General features: G+C 39.0%; 1 protein-coding gene across 5 annotated transcripts; it reads right to left on the bottom strand.

The window, feature by feature from the left end:
• Positions 1–11,438: 11,438 nt before the first annotated feature.
• Positions 11,439–22,572, bottom strand: LOC103720985 (Methylthiotransferase). 5 transcript variants are annotated; one of them, XM_008810986.6, is made up of 3 exons: positions 21,873–22,572; positions 16,330–17,378; positions 11,439–12,318 (listed from the first exon to the last, which is right to left on the bottom strand). In XM_008810986.6, exons 1-3 carry the CDS (start codon positions 22,349–22,351, stop codon positions 11,816–11,818), a joined length of 2,031 nt encoding a protein of 676 aa, XP_008809208.2. In that variant the 5' UTR covers positions 22,352–22,572; the 3' UTR covers positions 11,439–11,815. The 5 variants fall into 5 exon arrangements, with proteins under 5 accessions (XP_008809208.2, XP_017701642.1, XP_088577824.1 ...); XM_017846153.5 differs by having other exon boundaries at positions 16,330–17,373; positions 21,873–22,496; XM_088721698.2 differs by lacking the exon at positions 21,873–22,572 and adding an exon at positions 20,598–21,856.
• Between the last annotated feature and the right edge of the window lie 2,289 nt (positions 22,573–24,861).

Below are 24,861 nucleotides of genomic sequence, written 5' to 3'. Positions count from 1 at the left end.
TCAACTCTTAACTCAAAAGACTAATACCTTGAGTAAAGATAATGAAAAATTAACTAAGGAAATTTCAGAACTTAAAAACAATAAACAAAACTTAAACGAGAATCTCATAAAAGATTTAAACATTCTAAAAACCGAAAAACAAACTCTAACTAAAGAACTTGAAAAGTACAAACCTTTGGTAGAAAAGTTTACATATAGTTCTGAAAAATTGAACATGATACTAAATAGTCAACGAGCAGTATTTAATAGAGCGGATTTAGGGTATAAACCAAAAAATAAACAAAAACTTCTTAGTAACTTCTTTGTTAAAGCTGGAGAAAGCAAAACTAAGAAAGTAATCTGCTTTTGTTGTGGAACTGTAGGACATAAGGCAAATGTATGTGACTATAGGAAAGGAAAAACTAAAAGAAAAATTAAAAGGGTATGGGTTCCAAAAGGAACCAATATGACTAACCATGAAGGACCCAAGAAAACTTGGGTACCTAAGATTATATGATCTGCTTGTGTAGGAGTGTCTTGCAGCCAAGGTCAACAAAAATTGCTGGTACTTGGATAGTGGCTGCTCAAGACACATGACGGGTGACAAGGATCAATTTTTCACCCTTGAAGCTAAGAAGGGAGGTGCTGTGACTTTTGGAGACAACAACCAAGGTCACATCATTGGTATTGGTAAAGTTCAAATTACCCCTTCTACTTTTATTGATAATGTTAGATATGTTGATGGTCTTAAGCATAACCTATTAAGCATTAGTCAATTATGTGATAAAGGGTATGATGTTATGTTTAAACCATCACTATGCATTATAACAAACCCAAATGACAATAGTTTAGTTTTTAAAGGAATTAGACGTGGGAATGTGTATGTTGTAGACCTTGAAGATCTTGCCAAACATAACCAATGTTTAGTTGTTAATGAAACTAAGGATAATGATGCTAGTTGGTTATGGCACCGTAAGTTAGGTCATGCAAGCATGGACACAATAACTAAACTAGTTAAAAGAGATTCCGTGATAGGTTTGCCAAAATTAAAATTTGAAAAGAATAAAATATGTGAAGCATGTCAATTTGGCAAACAATCTAGAAACTCATTTAAATCCATAAAATGTGTCTCTACCTCTAGACCTCTAGAATTATTACACATGGACCTATTCGGACCAACTAGAACAACAAGCCTAGGTGGAAATAAATATGGTCTAGTTATTGTAGATGATTATTCTAGGTACACATGGGTCATGTTCCTAATACATAAGGATCAAGCATTTTCTGTTTTTAAGAAATTCCATAAAGAAGTAACCAATGCTAGAGATACCTCAGTAATAGCTATTAGAAGTGACCATGGTACCGAATTCGAAAATCAGTCATTTGATGAGTTTTGTAGTAAAAAGGGGATAACCCATAATTTTTCTGCACCTAGGACACCACAACAAAATGGAGTTGTGGAAAGGAAAAATAGAACTCTAGAGGAAATGGCTAGAATTATGTTATGTGAAAGTAACCTCCCTAAGTACTTTTGGGGAGAAGCCATTAATACTTCTTGTCATATATTAAATAGAGTTTTATTAAGACCCATTATAAAGAAAACACCTTATGAACTTTGGAAAAACAGAAAACCAAAAGTTAATTACTTTCATGTTTTTGGATGTAGGTGTTTTGTTCATAATAATGGAAAAGATAATCTAGGTAAATTTGACTCTAAATCTGATGAGGGCATATTCTTAGGTTACTCCACAACTAGTAAAGCCTATAGAGTCTTTAATAAAAGAACCCTAGTTATAGAAGAATCCATACATGTTGTGTTTGATGATTCTAGTGATTTTTCCTCTAGTAAGAAAGGTAATTTTGATGATGATGCTGAAATTCTTGAAGAAAAGATAAATGAGATGACATTACAAGATGACAATCAAAAATTGATTGAAGGTGCATCATCAAGCCAAGAGGCTATTGTGGATCATGGGCTAACTAAAGCTTGGAGGTATGCTCACGGACATCCTAAGGAACTAATTCTAGATGATCCATCTCAACCGGTTAGGACAAGAGCATCCCTTAGAAATTTAAATAACCATCTAGCTTTTGTCTCACACTTTGAGCCCAAACACATAGAAGAAGCCGAAAATGATGTAAATTGGATAAATGCAATGCAAGAAGAATTAAACCAATTTACTAGAAACAAAGTATGGAATCTAGTTGAGAGACCTTCTGAATATCCAATTATAGGTACAAAATGGATTTATAAAAATAAACTAGATGAAAATGGAATTGTAATAAGGAATAAGGCTAGACTAGTAGCAAAGGGTTATAATCAAAAAGAAGGTATAGATTTTGATGAAACCTTTGCTTCCGTAGCTAGACTTGAGGCTATTAGATTATTATTAGCATTTGCATGCTCTAAGGACTTCAAGTTATTTCAAATGGATGTAAAAAGTGCATTTCTAAATGGGTATATTAATGAGGAGGTATATGTAGAACAACCTCCTGGTTTTGAAAATCATCAATACCCTAATCATGTTTATAAATTGAACAAAGCACTTTATGGTTTGAAACAAGCACCTAGAGCATGGTATGAGAGGCTTAGCAAATTCCTACTAGAACATGAGTTCTCTAGGGGTAATGTAGATACAACACTATTTCTGAAAAAGAAAAACCAAGATATGCTACTAGTACAGATTTATGTTGATGATATCATTTTCGGTGCTACTAACAATCGCCAGAATTTGCTGATTTGATGCAGAGTGAATTTGAGATGAGCATGATGGGAGAGCTGAACTACTTCCTCGGGCTTCAAATCAAACAGTCTGAAGGAGGCATCTTCATCAATCAAACCAAATATATCAAAGAGATGCTCAAGAAGTTTGATATGGAGGAAAACAAGTCAATCAGCACCCCCATGAGCTCATCATGCAAATTAGACCAAGATGAATCAGGTAAATCTGTAGATCAGAAACTGTATAGAGGTATGATAGGATCTTTATTGTATCTTACTGCAAGTAGACCTGATATTATGTTTGGTGTTTGCATGTGTACTAGATATCAGGCTAATCCTAAGGAATCACATCTAATTGCAGTAAAGAGAATCTTTAAATACCTAATAGGAACAAAGAACATAGGGTTATGGTATTTTAAAGAATCTAGCCTAAACCTAATAGGATACACAGATTCAAACTTCGCTGGATGTAAGCTTGATAGAAAAAGTACCAGCGGGTCTTGTCAATTTCTAGGAGAAAACCTAATCTCATGGTTTAGCAAGAAACAAAACTCGGTTGCATTATCTACTGCTGAAGCTGAATATGTTGCAGCCGGGAGTTGTTGTGCTCAAATCTTGTGGATCAAACAACAATTAGAAGATTATGGCATTAAACAAGATAAAATACCTATTAACTGTGATAATACAAGTGCCATTAATCTAACTAAAAATCCAATTCAGCATTCAAGAACTAAACACATTGAGATAAGACATCACTTCATAAGAGATCATGTACTGAATGGTGATGTGACACTACAATTTGTTTGTACTGATGATCAATTAGCAGACATTTTTACAAAACCCCTAAGTGAAGAGAGGTTTAGTGTGCTTAGGAGGGGATTAGGAGTGATTGATCCATCCTAGTGGTAGTTTCCACTAGATTCGTTGATTTTGATGATTAGATTGTGGTTAAAATAGAGTTTCTTTTCAATGATCATCAAATCAGATCATAATTTAGTGATTTTTCCTCATTCGGCACGAACATAACATGATTTTTAGGTGCGTGCCAAAGTTAGAGACGACTCGAGTAAGTTTCAGAGTCAGCTCCTGAGGGGGAGTCGACTCGCGCATTTGCGGGAGTCGACTCGAGATTGATGGCAGCAGAGGGGGAGTCGACTCGCGCATATTCTGGAGTCGACTCGAGGTCGAGTCGACTCGCGACTCAGTGGAGTCGACTCGCAGTCGGGATCCGACTTTTTAACCCTAACTTTGTCGTTTCGAAAACACTTCTATTCTCCGCCGCCACTGTTCACAAGCCCTAGAGCCGACTCCTAGGTCGTCCCCGGTCGTCCCCAAGCCTTTTCCGTCAACCTTTCACCGTCCCTTAGGGTTTTCCTCCCAATCTAGGTCATTATGCCGCGTAAAACCGTAGTCCGGAAGAGGTCCCGACCCGAGGCCGGTCCCGAGAGGCGCTCCAAGGCTCGGCACGATCCCGCGAGGCCACAACCTCCGGCTCGTTCCCCGCCGAGGGCGGTTCCCGCGAGGCCGTGCGCCGGGAAGGCCGTCACCACCGGGAGATATGTCGATTTCGACTATCTCTCCCAGGAAGGTTTCACCATAGGTGAGAGATTGCGTGTCCAGGGCTTAGAGTATTTCCTCACATTAGATCTCCCAACTTACCCTGGATTAGTTAGAGAGTTTTACGGTACCGTCCATCGGGGAGATGGGGGTATCGAGGGCACGGTAGCTGGTGTCCCTCTGTTCATTACGGAGGATCTTATTGCCCACATCCTCCACCTTCCACAAGTAGGGGTGGCTCCCACACACCCCGAGGACAGGGTTGAGGCCCTTACGGCCATTCTAGGGCATCCACCCCAGTCACCTTTAGACGAGGTATCCGCTAGCTCACTTCCGATTGAGGTGCGGATCCTCCTGAGTATATTGTCTAGGTCCATCTTCCCTAAGACCGGGAGATTTGATTTTGTATCTGAGAGAGACCTAGCTCTCATGTTCTACATGCTTCAGGACACCCCAATCAACTTCCCCAAACTCATTTATCGATACCTGTGTGAGCCACTAGACAGACCTAGGCTTACCCTACCCTACGGTATGGTATTCACTCTGTTGTTTAGGGAGTACGAGATTCCTATCCCTGAGGGGGAACCCTTTCGCGCATTGCGATGGACTGATCGCATGCGTCCGGGGACCCTACACAGGATGGGGTTTCGGAAGATAGAGGGGACATGGGTTAGGAAGTCCTCCATCACCACACAGACCACCAGACACTCCCCTAGTCCTGAGCCAGATTCTGACTATCCTGACTTACCGGACTTTCCATCCACTTCTGCTCCTACCACCTCCGCCGGACCCTCCTCCTCGGCTCCACCACCCATGGAGGTCCGCATCGCTCCTGAGCAGCTCCGGGAGCTGCGGCAGGAGATAGTCCGAGATCTGCGGGATGATCTGCTTCGGGAGCTCCGAGGTTCAGTGCCTGCTCCCTCTTCCGCTCCATCTTCAGCGTTGGTCCCTTCCCTGACGGCCGTGACTGACATGACGGCTCATGTGCGGGAAGAGATCTACAACATGAGGACTTTGCTCCAGGCCCAGTTCCATAGCATGAGTGAGGTCACGAGCACCACTCGACAGATGCGGGATGACATAGGACGTGACATGCACACCACTACCGAGGGGGCCGAGCGCTTGTCGAATGTGCTCATCGACAAGCTGGACGCACTTCAGACGTCGGTGACTGAGCTCTCCACTACACATAGCAGAGCCACTTCGTCCATTATCACTCAGCTCGGGCATGTTACAGATGCAGTCACCCTCCTCATGGAGCAGAGCAGATTGAGAGGAGGAGCCACATCCTCGAGAGGAGGAGCCACATCCTCGAGAGGAGGAGATACATCCTCGAGAGGAGGAGCTACATCCTCGAGGAGACCATAGCTGCTTTTTGTGTTTTGTTTTGACATGTATTGTTTTTGCTTTACTTATTGTATTCTCAAATGTATTTACATACAAATCAATACAATGAGTAGCCATATCTTCTTCAATTCTGTGCCATTTGATCTATGATTGATTGTGTGTGCTTACCTCCTTTTTGATACGATGACAAAAAGGGGGAGAAATATGTATAAAATATGTAAAAGGAATCAATGAAAATCAATAAAAAAAAGAAAAACTTTTAAAACACACAAAAATTTGTTCTAAGTGGATTTGGTACCTCGAGGCTCATTATCTCTCTTTTGGGGCTCCTAATGGAGTAATCTCCAGAATCTATTCAAGGGATATTCGGAGATTAGCTGAATCCTACTCAAGAACAAATTGACAGATTTTCCCTCTAAAAACCAAAAATTTAAAAGTCAAAAATTCTTAGAATCAAAACAAAGTAGATTGCATATGTTGAGGGGGAGAATCTGAATTTTAAGCAAGCTAAATCATTAAAGATATATAAGCCAAACAATTGATTGCATGATATGAAGGCTTATATAATTCCAAATGAAAGGGGGAGCTTTAACTCCGAAATTTATTGTTCACACCTTTCAAACTTGGATAAATTAAATTACCAGACATCTGAATTCATTTATGGATTTTACTTCCTTGTTTATAGAGCAATTCACTTTACATATACTCAATGTTTTGTCATCATCAAAAAGGGGGAGATTGTGGAGTGATTGATTAAAATCCTATTTGATTTTGATGAGCTCAAAGCATTTGAGTATATCTCTTGTTTACTAATGAATTCAATTAAGTGTTTCAGTGAAAATCTTGTCTAAGTGTCTCTAGACTTGGTTCATAATATTTTGGATAAGTTAAGAAGTCAGCTTGAACCAAAGTCTGAGACTCGAGTCGACTCCAGAGTATCACGAGTCGACTCCAAGCGTATCAAGTTCACTGGCACGAGCTCGAGTCGACTCCGGATCAGTACGAGTCGACTCCGACTGAGAACAGACAGACGAACAGAAAGCATCAACTCAAAACCTGTCAGCGAGTCGACTCCTGAAGTGCGCGAGTCGACTCCGATGTTCACCGAGTCGACTCCAGGGTAGTATGAGTCGACTCCTAGGAGTCACAGGCAGAAAAGTCAGAGAGCAGTTTTCGGGTCTGAGATTCGAGTCGACTCCAGTGGAACGCGAGTCGACTCCGATGGTTGGCAAGTCGACTCCAAAGAAAGTGAGAGTCGACTCTCAGAGGAACACAAGAAAAAGTCAGAGAACGTTTTTTTCGGACTCTGAGATTCGAGTCGACTCCCGCAATACGCGAGTCGACTCCTAGACACTGCGACCCCAAAGAAGACAGAAGACCAATCTGCTGTGTCTGAGAGCCGAGTCGACTCCTAGAAAGCTCGAGTCGACTCCAAGGCAGCGGTACACCAAAAGGGCAGAAGACTTAGTTTCGAAAACTGAGAGCCGAGTCGACTCCAGGGAAGTTCGAGTCGACTCCAAGACTGGACGAGCCAAAAGACAGAAGATCGGGAGTTCGGGCTCTGAGCGCCGAGTCGACTCCCAGGACAGTCGAGTCGACTCGAGTTGGCCAAGTTAAAAATTGGCTCCGTGGACTTCATGGGATGAGCCGACTCCGAAAATGCCAAGTCAGCTCCAGAAGTTGGCGAGTCGACTCCGGGTCAAGACGAGTCGACTCCCAGTCGAAGAGGCTACTTTAATTCAAATCCGAAACAGTTGCCGAGTCGACTCCAGAAAAGCATGAGTCGACTCCCGCTACAGCCGAGTCGACTCCTGATCGCGCGAGTCGACTCCAACCCACCAACGGACATATTGTCAGGCTGTGCAGAGTGTGCAGAACGGGCAGAAAAAGGTCTCTAACGGCTAGTTTCCGTGGGGGTTGGTTTAAATAGCCACAGAGGACTGTAGCAAAGTAGAGAACAACTATTCCACTCAAAGTAATCAAGCATTCAATCTCTGCAACCTGTTCTTCAACGAAAAGAGGGAAGAGCGGCATTAACTCCATCCAACTTCCTCTTCCCAGCAATTAAAGAAGCCTCCTCCTGCATTCTAGTCGACCACACATTCAAGAGGAGACCCGAAGTTCGAGAAGCCCCACTCAACTCCAACTCAAACGTGTTTGAGGGCTTCTAACTTTTCTTCTGTTTATATTGTTATTTATCTGCTTTTTGAGAAGCTGTGTTTTCTGTTTGTACCTTTTATTTTCACCTTGTCTTTACTTGGTTCAATCGGGGGATTGAATCAAGGGTATTGAGGTTGGTTGGTGAGCCGAGTGTAAAACCAACGTGTGTAAGGGTTCGATTGTGATCCCGGGAAAACAATCGGGGCGGTTCTAGTCGGTGAGCCAGGGAAAACCGACCGAGTTCGTTGTGAGCTCGTAAAACAACAAGTTTGGTTGTGAGCTTGGAAAACAACCGGCTGTAATCCAAGGGGTTATAGTGAATTCCCAAGTGAGACTTGGGGAGTGGACGTAGGAGCAAGGGTTAGCTCCGAACCACTATAAAACTTGGTGTTTGTGATTGATTGTCTCTCTTTCTCTTACTCTCATATCACTCACAGCACATAGCAATTAATTAAACAACTTGCAATAGTTTTAATTAGTCATTCACAACGTTTTAAATAGCTAAATTATTTTAAAACCCAATTCACCCCCCCTCTTGGGTTGTCTATCTGGGCAACAGACCTCAACTTCTTCTTTGTCCCTTTCATCGGCTTTGGGAGCATCAGAATTAGAAGTGAGCTACGGTCTCAATGGGACGGTCTGATTAATGACTTTTCCGTTACGCAAAGTCATGATGCTCTTTGCATGTTCTGTATGCGAACTAGAAGGAGCCGTATTATTACTACCATGCACTTGTGGATTAGGTTGGGGTTGAGCTGGAAGCTTACCCTTCTCTTGGGTACTTAGGACGGTAGTCAACATTAACAATTGGTTCCTTATATCTTCAAAATTTCGAGTATTTTGAGCATTGATATTAGCTTGACCTTGTAGAAAGTTTGTATAGATTGCAAGGTATCCTCAATATTCGGCTTCTGAGAGGGTGGTGATGCAAAAGTAGGATGTGCGGGTGGAGGAGCTGAATGGTGTGACTGTTGAGGATGATCATTTCTCCACCTAAAATTTGGATGATTCTTCCAACCAGGGTTATAGGTATTCAAGTATGGATCGTTATAAGGCTTTTGGTAGGAGTTCATAGCATTTGCTTGATCATGCAAGACTTCCTTGAATGCCGGTATGGTGGGGCAATCTGTAGTAGTATGACCCGACATATCGCAGATACCACAACACTCGTTTCTAAGCTCTATAGTCTTGACAGGCTCAACCTTACTAAGCTCAATTTCTTCTACCTTCCTAGTGAGGGCTGCCATTTTAGCATGAAGATCATCCTCAGTTCTAAGGTAGTAAAGGCCTCCCTGTACAGAGCTAGTAGGCTTAGGCAAAGACTTGTTGTTTCTATCCCCGTTATCCTAAAGTTGGGCAATCTTAGCAAGGAAATCCAAATACTCCCATGCCTCATCAGGTTGTTTTTCTAAAAATCTACCATTGCACATGGTCTCTACAAACTGTTTCAACTGTGGAGATAAACCTTCATAAAAGAAGCTAATGGTTCTCCAAGTTTCGAATCCGTGTGAGGGCATGAGAGAAGAAGGTCTTTAAATATTTCCCAACATTCATAAAATGTTTCATTATCTTTTTGTTGGAAATTGCTGATATGTCTTTTCAAAAAGTTGGTCCTTTGTGTGGGGAAGAACTTTTTTAAAAATTCTCTCTGCATATTTTGCCAAGTTCTTATTGATCTAGGTCGCAAAGAGTTTAGCCATGTTTTGGCCTTATCCTTTAGAGAGAAAGGAAACAATGTCAACTTGAGGACATCCTCGGTGACGTTTGGCACTCTAAATGTAATGCTCAATTCTTCAAAATCCTTTAAATGAAGATACGGACTCTCGGACTCTAACCCGTGAAACTTGGGCAGCAATTGAATTACCCCGGGTTTGATGTCAAAATGTCCTACATTATCAGGAAAAATTATGCATGAAGGCTGACTAGTCCTAGCCGGTTGTAGGTATTGTCTTAGGGTCATAACATGGGGTTCACGTTCTCGATCGTGGTGGCTTCCGCATCTTCATTTAAATCAGCCATCTCACAAGGTGTGAGATACTGCGAAGGAATTTCAAGGCTGTGTCCTAAGGGATGATCTAAAGTTGTACGACTTAATCGACCGGTGTCGTCCCTATTCCACTTTAGATGCAAAAATATTTCCCTCTCTTCTTTTTTTTTAAAAAATAAAAAATAAAAAATATATAAGTACCAACTAAAGATACCCTAAAACGACACCCTAAAACAAAAATCTATTCACAATCAAACATGCAACAAAACATTACACCTCAATTTCTAATGTTTTTCTTAAATTTCTAGACAGCTCCTAACTGGTTTGAAGAGGACACCTAAGCCTCCAATCCGGTCTAATGAACCGAGTTGATCAGGTAAGCCCCAGGTAAGTGGAGGGGTCACGATGCGTTCGCAAAGGTCCCACTTAAAACCCACTTGCCTCGAACAGATGAACTGTCTCCCTTATAGGGACAAAGCTTGCCTAGACATCAACTAAGCCACAGAGCGAAATTGGTGCAACTTTCGGTGGTCTTCGTCCTATTGAGCTCGAATGTCCTTAGGGGCCAACGTCTAGTTGATTTTAGTTTAGCTTAGGATATTTATGCACTGGGGTGATTTTTGGGCTAAGGACGAGTGATGAAATCCCGACCCTATCTTTTTAAATGGGTTCAGCCCTTAGAATATTTTATGCTGATGCCTTATACTATATGCAACAATCAAGAAATTTTTTTTTTTAATATTTTATGACAGTCGGCAACCAACTTCACTCCAGTTGGTTCGGATAGGCTGCGACCTCCATCACTTTTTGATACGTACATGGATTGAATGGATGCATTTCCTGCCTAAGATTGGTCCTTCTCAAGCACCCAACTCCTAATATCAATATCTCAGGGCTAGAGATGCGATACGGGGAATGGAACGTGACATTAAATTCATTGAATAGGTGATCAAGCAAATTATTTATTTATTTTTTAAAAAAAATTTATGAGTTGAAGTTTGAAATTTGAATTCTGAAATTTGAAATTTGAAATTTGAAATTTTAGATTTTTCCTCTTTTTTTTAATTTTTGAATAATCACCCTTGATCTTTTCTTAAAGTTTTTTTTTATTGATTTTCAATTAGCAACAAGGGTTAATGAGATATAATAACAATAAAATTCTGATTCTAAAAAAATTAAATGCAGAAAATTCAAAACAGAAAGCAGCAAGATTTTCGCAGGGGAGAAGCTCGGATGCCGTGGATCTGAGACTCCAGACGATCGCTGATGCTTGGGATTACGGGCTCGGGCGGACGCCGTGGAAGAGGCGGATGGCTGGGCGGTGATCACGGGCATTGCGTTGCTTGATCCGGAAGCTGGGATTACGGGGAACGAAGATGATGTGGGGTGCTGCTAGCTAGTTCCGCAGGAGAATCAAGTGGAAGAGGATGCGGTGCTTTGGGCGTTTTGGGATGCAGACTGATGCGGAGGATGGGCTTCGGATGTTTCTGGTGCATTCCATGTGGATGGTCGCCAAGTGTCGCTCTAATATGGTCAGGCCTGGCTGCTGCCCATAATTGTGAGTTTGATAAATGATGGGTTCGACTAGGATATGGCGAGATTGGGTGCGCAGAGCTTGGGTTAAGCATCTTCCTGAACCAAACCTGTACCAAATGTGCATTTTATCTCTGATTTACGATAAGACTATGCGAAACACAAAATACAATTTAACTCGACGATATTATCATCATCTGTTAACAATAAAACTAATTTAAGTGGTATGTAGATCACATTTTTATGCTCTCATCAATTGAACTCGAAATGTCCTGGCAGAAGAACGTACAAGCTCTGTATCATATGGCAGTACAGTAGCCCCAGGATGCTAGATTGCAAACACTATCATTCCTCAGGAGATTATATCGTGCCTCTAAATCTTTGGAAGAGTTTGAAAATGGACTACTCAAACTACTAGATTCACATCCTCCGTAAACAGACTTGCGGTCCCCTTCTCCATATAGACAGCAAGAAGTAGCACCATTTGACAGGATCGACCATCTCAAAAATATGGATCACCATCTCATCAGTTACCTTGCAGTTGCACCAGAAGACACGAAAGTTTTTTCATAAAACATGCTCAAGCTTGTGCGTGCAAGCACCTCTCCAGACAAAGATGCCCTCGTTGATTTCAAAATGCGGACTTCCACATAATCTCCAGCCTCTGGGTTTCGCATTCCATCAGCCTCAACTGTGTGCAGGAGAGGAACATTAAGAAAGGAGACTTTGTGACCTCTATCGCTCCTTCCAATCAGTTCTGTCTCAGGAGCCCTCTTATTGGGTCCCTCAACTAAAACAAGTTGAACAGTTCCCACCTGAGAATCATAGAACTGCCCGGTGCTTTCACGGAAGGCATCAATCAGTTCAGTCAGCCTCCTCTGTTTGACACTGTCAGGAACATCATCTATGTAATTTCTGTGGGCATGAGTTCTTTCCCTCATGCTATATGCAAACATGTATGCCATATCATATCCAACAGCCCTTACAAGACTCAGGGTATCAGCATGTTCCTCCTCTGTTTCTCCACAAAAGCCTGACAGAACCAAAGAGAAAACTCTATTAATAGAGTACATGATCGCATAGTGGATAAATGTGCTCAGGAAAAATTACTATTTGCTGCCGAAAAATATAACTCTAGGAGATTATTTTGTAAAAACTTCACCAAGTCATCTTAACCTTTTCTTTTACTAGGTCTAGCCAATTTATTCAACCATGTTTCGTGCATACATACAGGAAAAGAAAACATGTAATATAAGAGAAGGATTTACATAAATGAATAGAATCTTACAGGAATCAGCTGGACAAGAAAGTCAAGTAGAAAAAGCCACAAACGTTTGAAGTAGACAAACAAGTCTCACAAGTAACATATGGTGTTCTATGTCCAAGTTCACTCAAACCTGGATCACTTCAAATTTGACTCCAGGTAGTTCAAAATGGACTTGATGACATTCTAGACAGTGCTGTACGGTTCTACACAGTCCATAGGTTAAGAATAAGAATTGGTCTGATGCTAAAAAATATTGAAAAATAACTATTGACATGGAGAGAAGACCTCCTGTATGAGATTAGATAATTTGAGAATTACTATAGTTTTAAGATCTTAATAGAAATCCATGGAAAAGTAGGACTTCCAAAAATCAACATTAAAATAAATCTAGCTACCATACATTTCCTATTAAGAAAAGAACCCATATTCCAAATACTCTCTATTTGGACCCAAAAGCAGTACAAAAGACATGATCCATGTAAATAGTGGGCTCTATTACCTTCTTGTATTTCAAGAAAATGAATTAACATGTTCAGTCAGCACAGTGTCATTTTACGCTGTCAAAGTTGATGATATTAGAGGTTCCATGTAGTTTTTTCATTCAAATTCCCATAGCACTACTCTTCTAAAACTTTTCCCATGATCATTTGTATTCTCAGGTTCTCTGAGGATATAAAGAACAAATTGTATATTATGCAGTGAAGTGCACTGGCATGCTTCATACATGTTCCTGTAGAAGAAGTAAATATATAACAGCATTCTTGGGCTTGGGCCACTGGATACCTTACTTCCTGTACTTTATTGGATATTCTTATTTACCCCAATTATTTTCCATTTCAAATACATAGATCCTTAAGTATGTATGTGACGCAATTATGATACCAAATATGACAAGGGATCTTTTTTGTTCCTGTTTCCTTTTTTCTTGAACTAAAATCACTATTTTTCAGGAAGCCTTAAAAGTCAGACGGGTTGCTAAAAGTTTTTAAGTTAGATATGCTCAAAGGTCTATCTACTTAAGAAATATATTTTGCTTCTGTGTGTGTGTGTGTGTGTGAGAGAGAGAGAGAGAGAGGAGATGAGCCTCCCCACACCACTCTCATTGATATAGATATTTTCCTTTCGCAAACTTAGACAGATCAAGATCCTTATCCTCAACGTTTAATTGGCTACATTGACTTTGAATGGCTATTACTTTCTTACAATTTTAAATATGAGATTGATTTGAAATTTCAGTTTCTTTCAGAATACCTGATAGGTTCCATACAGCTATGTTCTTCCTCTCTTGATCATGGGTTAAAATCAAAATCCTATCCTCTCTCTCTTTACCCACATATTCCTCAAATCTAAACTAAAGTCAGATTTAGCTTTATATCAACCAGATCCCAAAATGCATTCGACATTAGTTTGTTCATAGATCTCAAAATTTCTAAAATTGGTAATTAAGCATAAATATTTCATGTGCATGGATAGAATAGTTCGCATTATTATCAGGCTTGAAGAACTTAACACTAAGGGTCTGTTTGGAAACAAGCTGCCAGATCCAACTGGATCGGTGGAAGAAGAGAGAACAGCATGGGAGAGAGGGAGGTCGTGGGAGAAGAAAGAGAGAGCTCGTGAGGTTCCTCATGATGAATAAATAGATGAACATCGGATACTTGCAGCGGAATATTAGGACCTTCGTTCATGATACTTCCATGGAAAAAGCATGCATATAATGTTTAAAATATTTATACCATCCCTTAATGGTACATCTGGAGTTGATTCGATCCTCTCAGAAGAGACTGAGGCCATGATTGCATACAACCCTCTAAGAATTATTACTTGCAGCTGCTTTATTTTATGTGATCTACTCTATGCAAGTTGTCTGCTTGCATAGAGTAGCCCTTACATGAATTTTCCTAATAATTATGATTGTGAACTTAGAGATAAACAGACAATACAAGGACTTTTAGACTCTCCAAAATTCATCCTTAAACAAATAAATAAAAAAAAGACTACACAAATAAATCTTAATTTTCCTTTTCTACACCAAAATTCATGTCAGGGTGTTCACGACCCACATTAGTTATATTTATGCGCTAAAATAAGAATAGAAAGATATGTGGTATTTTTTGCGGCCTCAGAAGAGCATGCACTTTAGCTATCAGCATGACATTCTTCATGCTAAAAGAAACTGAATATGATCTTTAGTGAAGACTAGCATTGTCCAAACCATGTCTTACATGAAGATGAATTATCTGAAGCTAAAACAACTAGCAAACTCAAGTTCACTCAGATATGTAATTTTTCTCCTTGCCTTTCTTCTAACAAATTTTATGGTTGTATCTCATGTGGCATTACTCATTGATTTCATCGAAAATTCAAGATAACATAAGAAAATCAAAAATTAGAAAGCCCAGCTTTAAGAATATCACAGATACAGAACATCAGGATTCGATCAAAATAGCACTTTTGGAGCACCAGCATTAACAACAATGATGAGCCTCATTGGTGCTTGGTGTTGTTGAATACTAGACTCAATTACTTACATTAGCACTAAATACAATTGCAAAAATTGATTACACTACTTTTTCAGTTAAAACATTTGACATGCTGCGCATCTACATAACATAAACACAAAGGATATTTTTTATTAAACACCAAGGATGAGAATTCACAATAAATTCCATACCCTTGTTCCCGTCATCAGCTAACTTTGAGAGTATTTTTATTCCATTACGAAGATATTCTACTGATCAGTAAAAAAAGTATGATTGTCTGATTAGGATCGGTGCAACACAAACTCGATGATAACAACTATTTCCTCGTGTACTTTTATGATTGTTCCTGGTTTAACTATCATCCTTAACCAGCCACAAGTCAGATCTGAAGCAAACAGCATATCATAATCCATTATACCTGGTAGTCTCAGATATATAAAATCCAAGTAGTAATCAAAGAAGCTTGTCTAAACCCCAATCCATACTTCATATTTTACATATGCTCCCAATGTAAATTTACATCAGTTACTTGGGACAAATACCCCATTCCCCTGACAGGTAGGAGTTCTGGTGCAACGGACCGAGATTTCACAACAATTTGAAAGCTCATGATCAAAGAGTGCTTAAGGTTTGTTAGAAACTTGCAGATAAGGGTTTGTATTGTTCCTTCCAAATGTTCTAGAGGCTCTTATTGTAGAATAGATAAAGTTCTACAAATAAAGAAACAAAATACACTTTTAGCATATGCATTTACACCCTCCCCACACCCGGGCGCAGGCACAGAAAAAAAGCAACAATAATAACAAAAAAGAACTATGAGAAGTAATTGTTTTGAGCATCATTTGAGTATGGTAATAACAATAGCAAATGACAAAATGATTAGCTCTAGAAATAGACATTTTGAAGCAAGATTATCCTTCTGAATGCAAAAAAGTTTGAATTTTCACTAGGGCTTAAGCTGATGGACCCTTCAGGCTCCGATACCAGAAGGTACGAAATAAGTTCGAAGATTAAAAAACTTAATTATCACCATAATTAAATTGAGTGCAGCACAAAACAGAAGCCATGTAAGCAAGTGCTGACGTGAAAGTTCAAGAGAGCTATACAACCATTCATATATCTATGTGTACGTATTTCTTTATACAAGCAATCCAATAGTCCATTAACTTGATAGGACAGATATCAGATAAAAACAGCCTACCCAAAAAAGACAAAAAGAAAAGACACCATACTAAAATTCAACAATCGATTATTTAGAAACTTCAAAATTAAAAGGCAAAAGGAAAAGGCTTACCACATATAAAATCACTACTTAATCCTACATCTGGAACGATGTCTCGTATTTTGCGCACAAGGTCCATGTAAGCCTCCCGGGTATAACCTCGACGCATTCTTTCAAGCACTGAGGTACTCCCTGTTTGAGCTGGCAAATGAATATTTTTGCAGATATTATACCTATCCCGCATTAAGAACAATAAATCATCTGGAAAATCCTTTGGATGTGGTGATGTAAATCTGAAGCGCATCTCCGGAAATTCCAAGGATAGTCGATTCAAGAGATCAGAAAACCGCAATCCCATATTCTTCACTTTGCACACGCTGGAAAATCCTTCACTAAGTCTCCAATTTGATCCTGGTTCTTTGGCTTCTGAAGTATCATTATAACTGTTCACATTTTGACCAAGGAGAGTTACTTCTTTTACACCCTCTTTCCATAGTTCACCAACTTCTCTAACAATTGAAGACACCGGACGAGATCTCTCTCTGCCTCTAGTGAATGGAACAATGCAAAATGAACACATATTATTGCATCCCCTCATTATTGAGACAAATGCAGTCACTGAATTGCTTGGAATTCTTACTGGACTGATATCAGCATAAGTTTCTTCAAGGGAGAGAAGCGTATTGATTCCTTTTTGCCCATAGTCAACCTCTTCTAGTAAGCGAGGCAAGTCCCTATAAGCATCTGGTCCACAGACTACATCTACCATTTTATCTGCATCAAGTATTTTATCCTTCAACCTCTCAGCCATGCATCCCAGAACAACAATCTTTGGCGGACGCAGAGACTGTGATCTTCCAACAGAAACATTAGTCTTCCATTCCCTTTTCAGAAACCAGAAGTAGTTTAGTCTCTGCCAGACCTTTTGCTCAGCATTGTCTCGGATGGCACAGGTGTTAATAAATATGACCTCTGCATTCTCAGGCTCCTTCACAACTTCTACATACCCTGCATTTTTCATGATAGACAGTACTATCTCCATGTCATTAACATTCATTTGACATCCATATGTCTCATGGTAAATACGTCCTTTATCATTGTTCTCAGAAGTTGACACTGGACTAGACAAAGCATATAAAATACAAATGATCAGAATTCCAGTTTAAACTAACCAAATTGTGCATGACATTCCAGCCTCTAACATGTCATATCTGAAGGGAAAACATCTTATGCACAAATAATGCACTGAAAACTGATTATTAGAAAAACTTAAATTCCACCATAGGAGGCAACAAGTCACAATAAGAGATGACTCGTACAACAAAACTATAACTTATATTATTCCGTAATTAGAAATTAACAACATAAATAGCGATGTAATAATATTGAATAATAATATAGTATACATAAAAGCTAGGATAAAAGCAGGTTGCTAGATGTACTCAGAGATTGGTAGAACATACTGCAATCCATAAAGCTGATCCACAAATGTGGTAAGTTTGTAGGTGGGCAAGACAATATGATCACACACTGATTATGTTTTGTCTAATCAATCTTTAAGTAGTCCAAATAACCAATTAGATAGCATACAAATCACTTCACAACAATATATGCTAAATGTAGTTGTTTATTGTCGTCCCCTTATACCTATTACATCCTATCCTGAAATCTTTGGTGAGCAAAGATCAAGAATCCTGTAGGAACATTCTTTAGCTAGTCTCCTAGTTTGCACATAATTCATGATTTTTTGGCTATTGCCACACTTCATGGTATCAAGCTTGGAGACATAACCAGAATCCCTGCGATCACTTAAAAAATGTTGTTTGAGACCAATATATCCATTTTCTATTCAACTGCTAGACATGAAAGCATAAATATTCTCTCTTTATTCATACTTTTGATCTATTGTCTCATTAGTGTATTGGCAATCTTAAGAAATGGCTCAAAGCAAGGTTTGTCGTATGTACTGACCGTACCGTATTGTACCAAAATCGAATAGGTACATGGTATGAAGGACGTACCAACACTTGTAATGCCGAACCGGCCCCTATACCGAACATACCGATACTATAATAGAATGGAACCGATACGGGGTCCGGTACCAAGATGACGAACCTTGGCTTATAGAATTCCAATAGAAACACTAAAAAATGCATGAGGATTAACTAAAGAGTATAGATTTCAACTTAATATAATAACTAGTGCAAAAGGATCAAATCCTCAAGCTCTACCACCAACTACGATTGAGGTCTGCTCAACAAAGAAGGTGGAAGATCGACTGAACAGTTAAAATTTCAAAAATAGGAAGAAAAGCAAAAAGGAGCAAAGATTTCAACTGAGGCTACTCAAAGGGGTGCTACCAATGGCTCAACATATCACTGTTTACTGAGGAATCAAATAAATACTGAATTGATCTCTTAAGTCAATCTAGATTGTGAATTTGTACATCACTATTTACTGAGGGATCAAAAAAGCACCTAATTAATATCTAAATAAATCTAGATTGTCAATTCTAGAACACTGCCTTTGACCCGAAAGTACCAAAAATTGATCAAAAATTACTTTGATGTCGACCCTATTCAGAATGGTGTGTAGCACTACTGGAAATGGTGCTGGCCCTACTAGGAGTATGCCTTTGACAGCAGGTCAGCAGGACTAATATGCCAGAAAGTAAGATTAAGCAAAGGTTACAGTATTTTAGAAATTAGACCATATTCATCGAGTCTCTGGTTCAAACGGTTCAAGATACCAGGGAAAGGTAATACAACAGTATCTCCAATTTATCCAGAAAATTATTTTTCAGCTACTAGTATCACTGGGATATATTAAAACATCATTTGTCAATGGTGGCTTTGGACTGAGATTCTTGTGCTTGGCCCGCAACTTGAGCCAAGTTACGCAAGTTCCTCGACAGATTAACATAAATACAATACCTAAAGTAATAATTTCATGATGAAACATGCAGAAGGGATTGTATTGATATTTCTCAAAATCCAACTACAACTTTGATGCCTGTTCTCATGAATGGTTAATGACATACATGCAAGAGGAAGTCCAAGCATTGAGGTGTCCACACCATACAATACAAATCTAAATCATATTTTTAATGAAGAGGGTCAAATTTAATGGGATGACAACGATGATGTATTATTATCATGTTAAGACAGTTAACAGCAATGATGGTGGGTATGGCTATGACAATAGGTATTATCAGAATGGTGGTTCCAATGTTGATGGAAGCTGAATGGCAACAATCAAGGTAGTCCTACATTTGATCAAAAGCAATGCATGCCAGTAGCTCTTTCTCTCTTGCAGATACTGGACTGATGGTTATATTAGATACTCTAGCATAGTATAGGGGTACAGTAGCAGCTATACTAAGTAGGGGCACTAACTGCCTAATTCTCTACCGTACACTCATGTCTGGTGTACTTTTAACTTTGACAGCAATTGGATTGTTGTCCCCGTTCTCAATAGGTGTTGAGTTATTACTTATATTAGGATCATGATAATGTAGATCCACACAAAAATAGTCGAAATGGAAATGTCATCAACATTACATCGATATATTATATCATTTTGACAAATGTTTTGTTAAACTTCAATCTCCATATAAACTCCCTGATTAATAACCAAAGGCAATAACAATATGAGCTACCACACAGCCCATCGAAAACAAGTTCAGATCTGTACTTTCTAGTATTATTTTCAATGTCTCAGAACTGAAAAATATAACCTGCTCCAAAAAGCTATAGATTAGCCCTGAGTTCATGAAGATCAACAAAAAAAAGAAGAGGGAGAGTGGGAGAGAAGCAGAAAATCGCATAAAGAAGGCACTATTATTTCCAAATTAGGACTCTAAGAAGAACAAAGAGTCTTCATAACACCTTCCTAGTCCCAATAAAATTGACTAGCTTTGTTTTTTGTTTTTTTTTTTTGATGGAAACGGAGGGCCTAAGCCCTCCCATATAAAAAAGTAAAATATGTATTCTAATGGAACTCAACATGGAAAGCCATAAAAAATAATCCAAAACATTAGTCTTATGATTTAAAATCATTCCTAACCTAATCCAGATCTAAAGTGGGTTTTGCAGATTATAATCCTATTCAAAATAGGACACAGAAACCCACAAAATTCAGTGCTAAAATGATTAAAAAATACAAGAAAATCAGATACCTGACCTTTTCCTAGAAAATTAGGACTGCCTAATAACTGAAAATCAGCACATAGTCTCCATATGTGACTTGCATTCAAAATTCCACACTTCACCATGAGAATGCAATCTTCTATCTTTATTGCATCTTCTCACATGAAAAGCACAGATTGAATCTACACTTACCTTTTCCGGCATGTTTGCAGCATGGAATGACCTCTTCCATCAACTATGAGAACAAGTAAAAACAAATTCTCCTCTATAGAAATTCCCAACATAAAATTCTGATAATATATGTCTAACAAATAGTAGTAGGTTGATAGAGTCCCACTACTCCACTGATGATTGAAGTAATAAGGACTCAAAGTAAAATCTTACTTGGCTTACCCACTTAAAGAAATACAAGAGCAAGCAAATCCAAGCTGTCATAAAGTTTCCCTCAAATGAAATTAGAGCAAAAAGAACCCATCTAAGTTAAAGATACATCTACCTCAAAAAAAAAAAAAAAAAGGTGTCCCACTACTACTTTATGATGAACCTAATAGCCTTTCTCCTAAGGGTTATTTCTAAAGATATCCTCTTCCCTTCAGCACCTTGTAAGGAGAAACTGTTTACGTTAATGAGCATAATCTTGCTCCTTCCTGCTTTCTCCTTTGGAACACTTTGTTTCCAACTAAATAAATTTGGGCTGCATCATGACTTTTGATCAAGAACACTTCATATTGTTCCTCAAAAGTAAGAATCTTCCACCTACCATGGCATATACACTTCAAAGGAGACTCGTCCCTGCACCCAATTACAAAGCATTTCCTCTCTTTTTTCTTTTTCTATGAGAGTCACTTCCTGCACCTGCACTTGCTTCTGGAAACTAAGTTTTGCCCTTCAATTTCTCAACATCATGGCCCACAAGAACAATCATAGGTCGCTTTTTAACTTTTCTAAAGATGCAACTTCCTGTTTGCAATCAATATAGCATGCCACAGCTATCTCCATCTCCACCTTCTCTACTCCACCTCCTTCGGTCCAAGTAAGAAGGCACGAAACTATGCTTTTGTAGGTCAAATGAACCATGTATAATTTTGACTTATTGGCATGCTTCCAGGGAGGAGAAAAAGAAAAGAAAAAAATTCCAACCCTAAACAAGCTAAAGAAATCGTCTTCAATACAAAATGAAAGAAACTACAGCATTTTAAAAGTACAAGTTTGTGTAATTCTAGCAATTAAAATTTAAATTCATGCCAATTAAATAAGTGCGGATCTCCATGCAAGCAATTCCAAACAAATTGAACTCAAAAGTCACTTATATTTGCTTACGGTGGCAGAATAACCACAAGATAACGCATAGAACAAAAGAACAATCTTGAACCATAACGAATGCACAATAAATAGAATCGTTCAATTCCAGTGGCTCTATTCAAAAGCATATACAGACATTTGGAAAATATTAAAGAAAAAGCTTACTCTTGCGGGGCTTCGGAGGCCACGGCGGTGGCCGCACACCGGGCAAAGCGGCGGAAGAGACTTGGAGAAGGGTTGGGGCTGGGAACAGAAGCGATGCTGGACACGGGAGACAAGCAGCGAAGGAAGAGGGGATTGAGAGAAGATCTGGGGGTGGGTGGCGGGGGCGGGGAGATGGGGGGGCGATGATAAGGGTTGGAGAAGGCGGAGGTGGGGAGGAGGGAATAGAGAGGGTGGCAGCGGCATCGCCGGAGAGAGGAGAAGTTGATGCGGACTGCCGAGCGGGGCTGGTAGAGAGGGGAGAAAGAGGCCATGGCGACTGTTTGTGGGGAGAGAGAGGGAGAGAGAGGGAGATATCGGGTCGGCGGATACCGTGATAACAGTGGATAGGAGCGGAAGGGCGGGAAGCCGTCCGGGAAGAACCCTAGCTTGGGCGGGGTCAGGTGCTGATCTAACGCCACAATATCCCAATCTACATGCATGAAATAATTATTTAACAATTAAAAGAGAAAAAATTATTATTATTTTTGGTACAATAGACGGAAGAAAAATAAAACAAATATAAGTAAGAAACAACAAAACGTAAAACGATGTAGCATCCAAAAACCACGAACATAGCCTAAACTAGAAATATAGGTGGAAGATTAATCTCTGTATAAATAACGGATTCCACATGAAACCCACAGCTAACATCACTGCCTGCCAGCCAATCCACCATAAAATTGACCTCTCTAATTACATATTCAGCTCCGAAATAATTTAGTGAAAAAATAATATAATGGATGTCACGACTAGATGTTGTAGAATGCATTAGAGTATTGATCCATGTAACGACAATGACTAAATCACCCTGCAAACAGGGTCTCCTTTTGCCGGTGGATTTTCGGCCGTTTTTTGACCGGCGGCCATTTTCTCTACCGGCGATCGTGATTTCTAGTTGTGGGAAGAAAAAAAAGAAAAACGAGAAAAGTCTAGGGCATTACCTTGACTCCGGCGATGTCCGGCAGCCCTATTTTTCGATGAGCACAGTGATGAGATGCCGTGATTTTGAAGGGAGAAAAAAAGAAAAAAGGATCATGACACTCGACGATGGTGGGGGGCTCGCTCTTATAGAGGAGCTCTTAGTGTCCCCACAACCCTAGGACTCCTCATCCTGATCGAAATCGTCGGAGGGAGAGGAGCTGATATACGGAGGGAACTGACTCAGGAATCTTCCTTGGATGATATACGAGGTGAACCCCCGCCGCAGGCCGAGCTTAAGCTAGTCAAATGGACGTGCCCAAGTGGGCCTTCACATTCTTCCCTCCTTAAAAGAGTTTTGTCCTCGAAACTTAATACACCTTAATTTTAATAAATAAGGATACTTAGTCTTCTTCTACTCCACCATACTTCTACTGCGAAACTCTGATCTAAACCAACTCTTTTATACTTGTCCTATGCCTATCCCAATGAATCATAATCCTAAGCTTAATTTTCTACCCATGATCAAACCTATTGCTCTGACACCATAATTGTCATGCCTTAGATCCGGAGTATGACATAGCTGTGCTACCGAGGGATACAGCCCATGATAATATGAAACCAACATTACACTTAGCTTTCAATTCCATATCAAATATAATTGAATAAATAGAATCCAATTTTATTCCATTAAATACAACCAATACTGGTTTACTTAATTTTCTACCCATGATCAAACCTATTGCTCTGACACCATAATTGTCATGCCTTAGATCCGGAGTATGACATAGCTGTGCTACCGAGGGATACAGCCCATGATAATATGAAACCAACATTACACTTAGCTTTCAATTCCATATCAAATATAATTGAATAAATAGAATCCAATTTTATTCCATTAAATACAACCAATACTGGTTTAGAGCTTCTAAATCCAAACATAAGTACCAAACCCATAATCCTCAATATCAAAAAATCATTAACTACAAATTCATAGTCAATTTAAAATGCTAAATTTTTTTTACAAAATCGCCACGCTTGCTAGCGCGAACTCCAAGCCTGAACCGATCTTCGTCCCTACTGATCCTATTCACCTAAGAAGAGAAAAATAAAAATAGAAATTTATGAGTGACACGACTCAGTAAGTAAACCTTTCACTACCTTACTAGATCAAGCATAAATTTTTACATAAAACAATGCATTATATATAAAAAATAAATATTGCAAAATAGTACATTCATAGTATCATATAATAAAATAAGTCATAAAGTCAATCATACATACATAAATCATCAATATGTCATAAACATGGTTCAGGGTATAGAGCATAAATAAACTCATAAATCATTTACCATTTAACCATATCATCGATCAAAATACTTATCTGAGTCTAAATGCTAAGGTCACTATTATACTCATGATAGGGTCGTAATTGACAAACACCAACTACTATTATCCGCTGGTAGGGTCATATGCCAACTACTATAATCCGCTAGTAGGCTTGTATGCCAACTACTATTGCCTGATGCTAGGGTCGTATGAAATTGGATGTCGATCTATCCCACTTTTAGGGGCTATACATACTATCTCAGAGCCTTTTTGCCATAGTTCTTAAGACAATTTTTTCTTAAGTCATATTTCTTGAATCATATTGTTTTAATTATACATGAATAAAATACTAAATCGCTTTATAGAGTTCATAACCCATAAATAAGCATTTAACAATAGAATAATCATGAAAGTAATCTTTTCATAACAAAAATACAATTTCACAAATATGGTGTTCATAATTCATAAATAGTGCTTAATGGTAAAAAAATTATTGATCCATTATTTCGCAATAAATCATGAGTTTCATAATATCATGTGCTTGATCCTTAATTTAAAAAAATATATGATATCATCAATATTTAACACTATTTTTATTTTTCATAATACCAAAAAATAAGTAAAAATTTGAAAATTAGTAAGGAGCATAAGGCCTACTTACCTTTTCTGCCTTAGACTATCAGACTTCGCTAGACGACTCCGC

Source organism: Phoenix dactylifera, chromosome 5 (assembly GCF_051530095.1).
Source record: "Phoenix dactylifera cultivar Ajwa chromosome 5, Ajwa_hap1_PhDact_Kaust_v1.1, whole genome shotgun sequence".
Lineage (NCBI taxonomy): Eukaryota > Viridiplantae > Streptophyta > Magnoliopsida > Arecales > Arecaceae > Phoenix > Phoenix dactylifera.
Note: the sequence above shows the minus strand (reverse complement) of the source record. Positions and strands in the feature narration are given on the sequence as shown.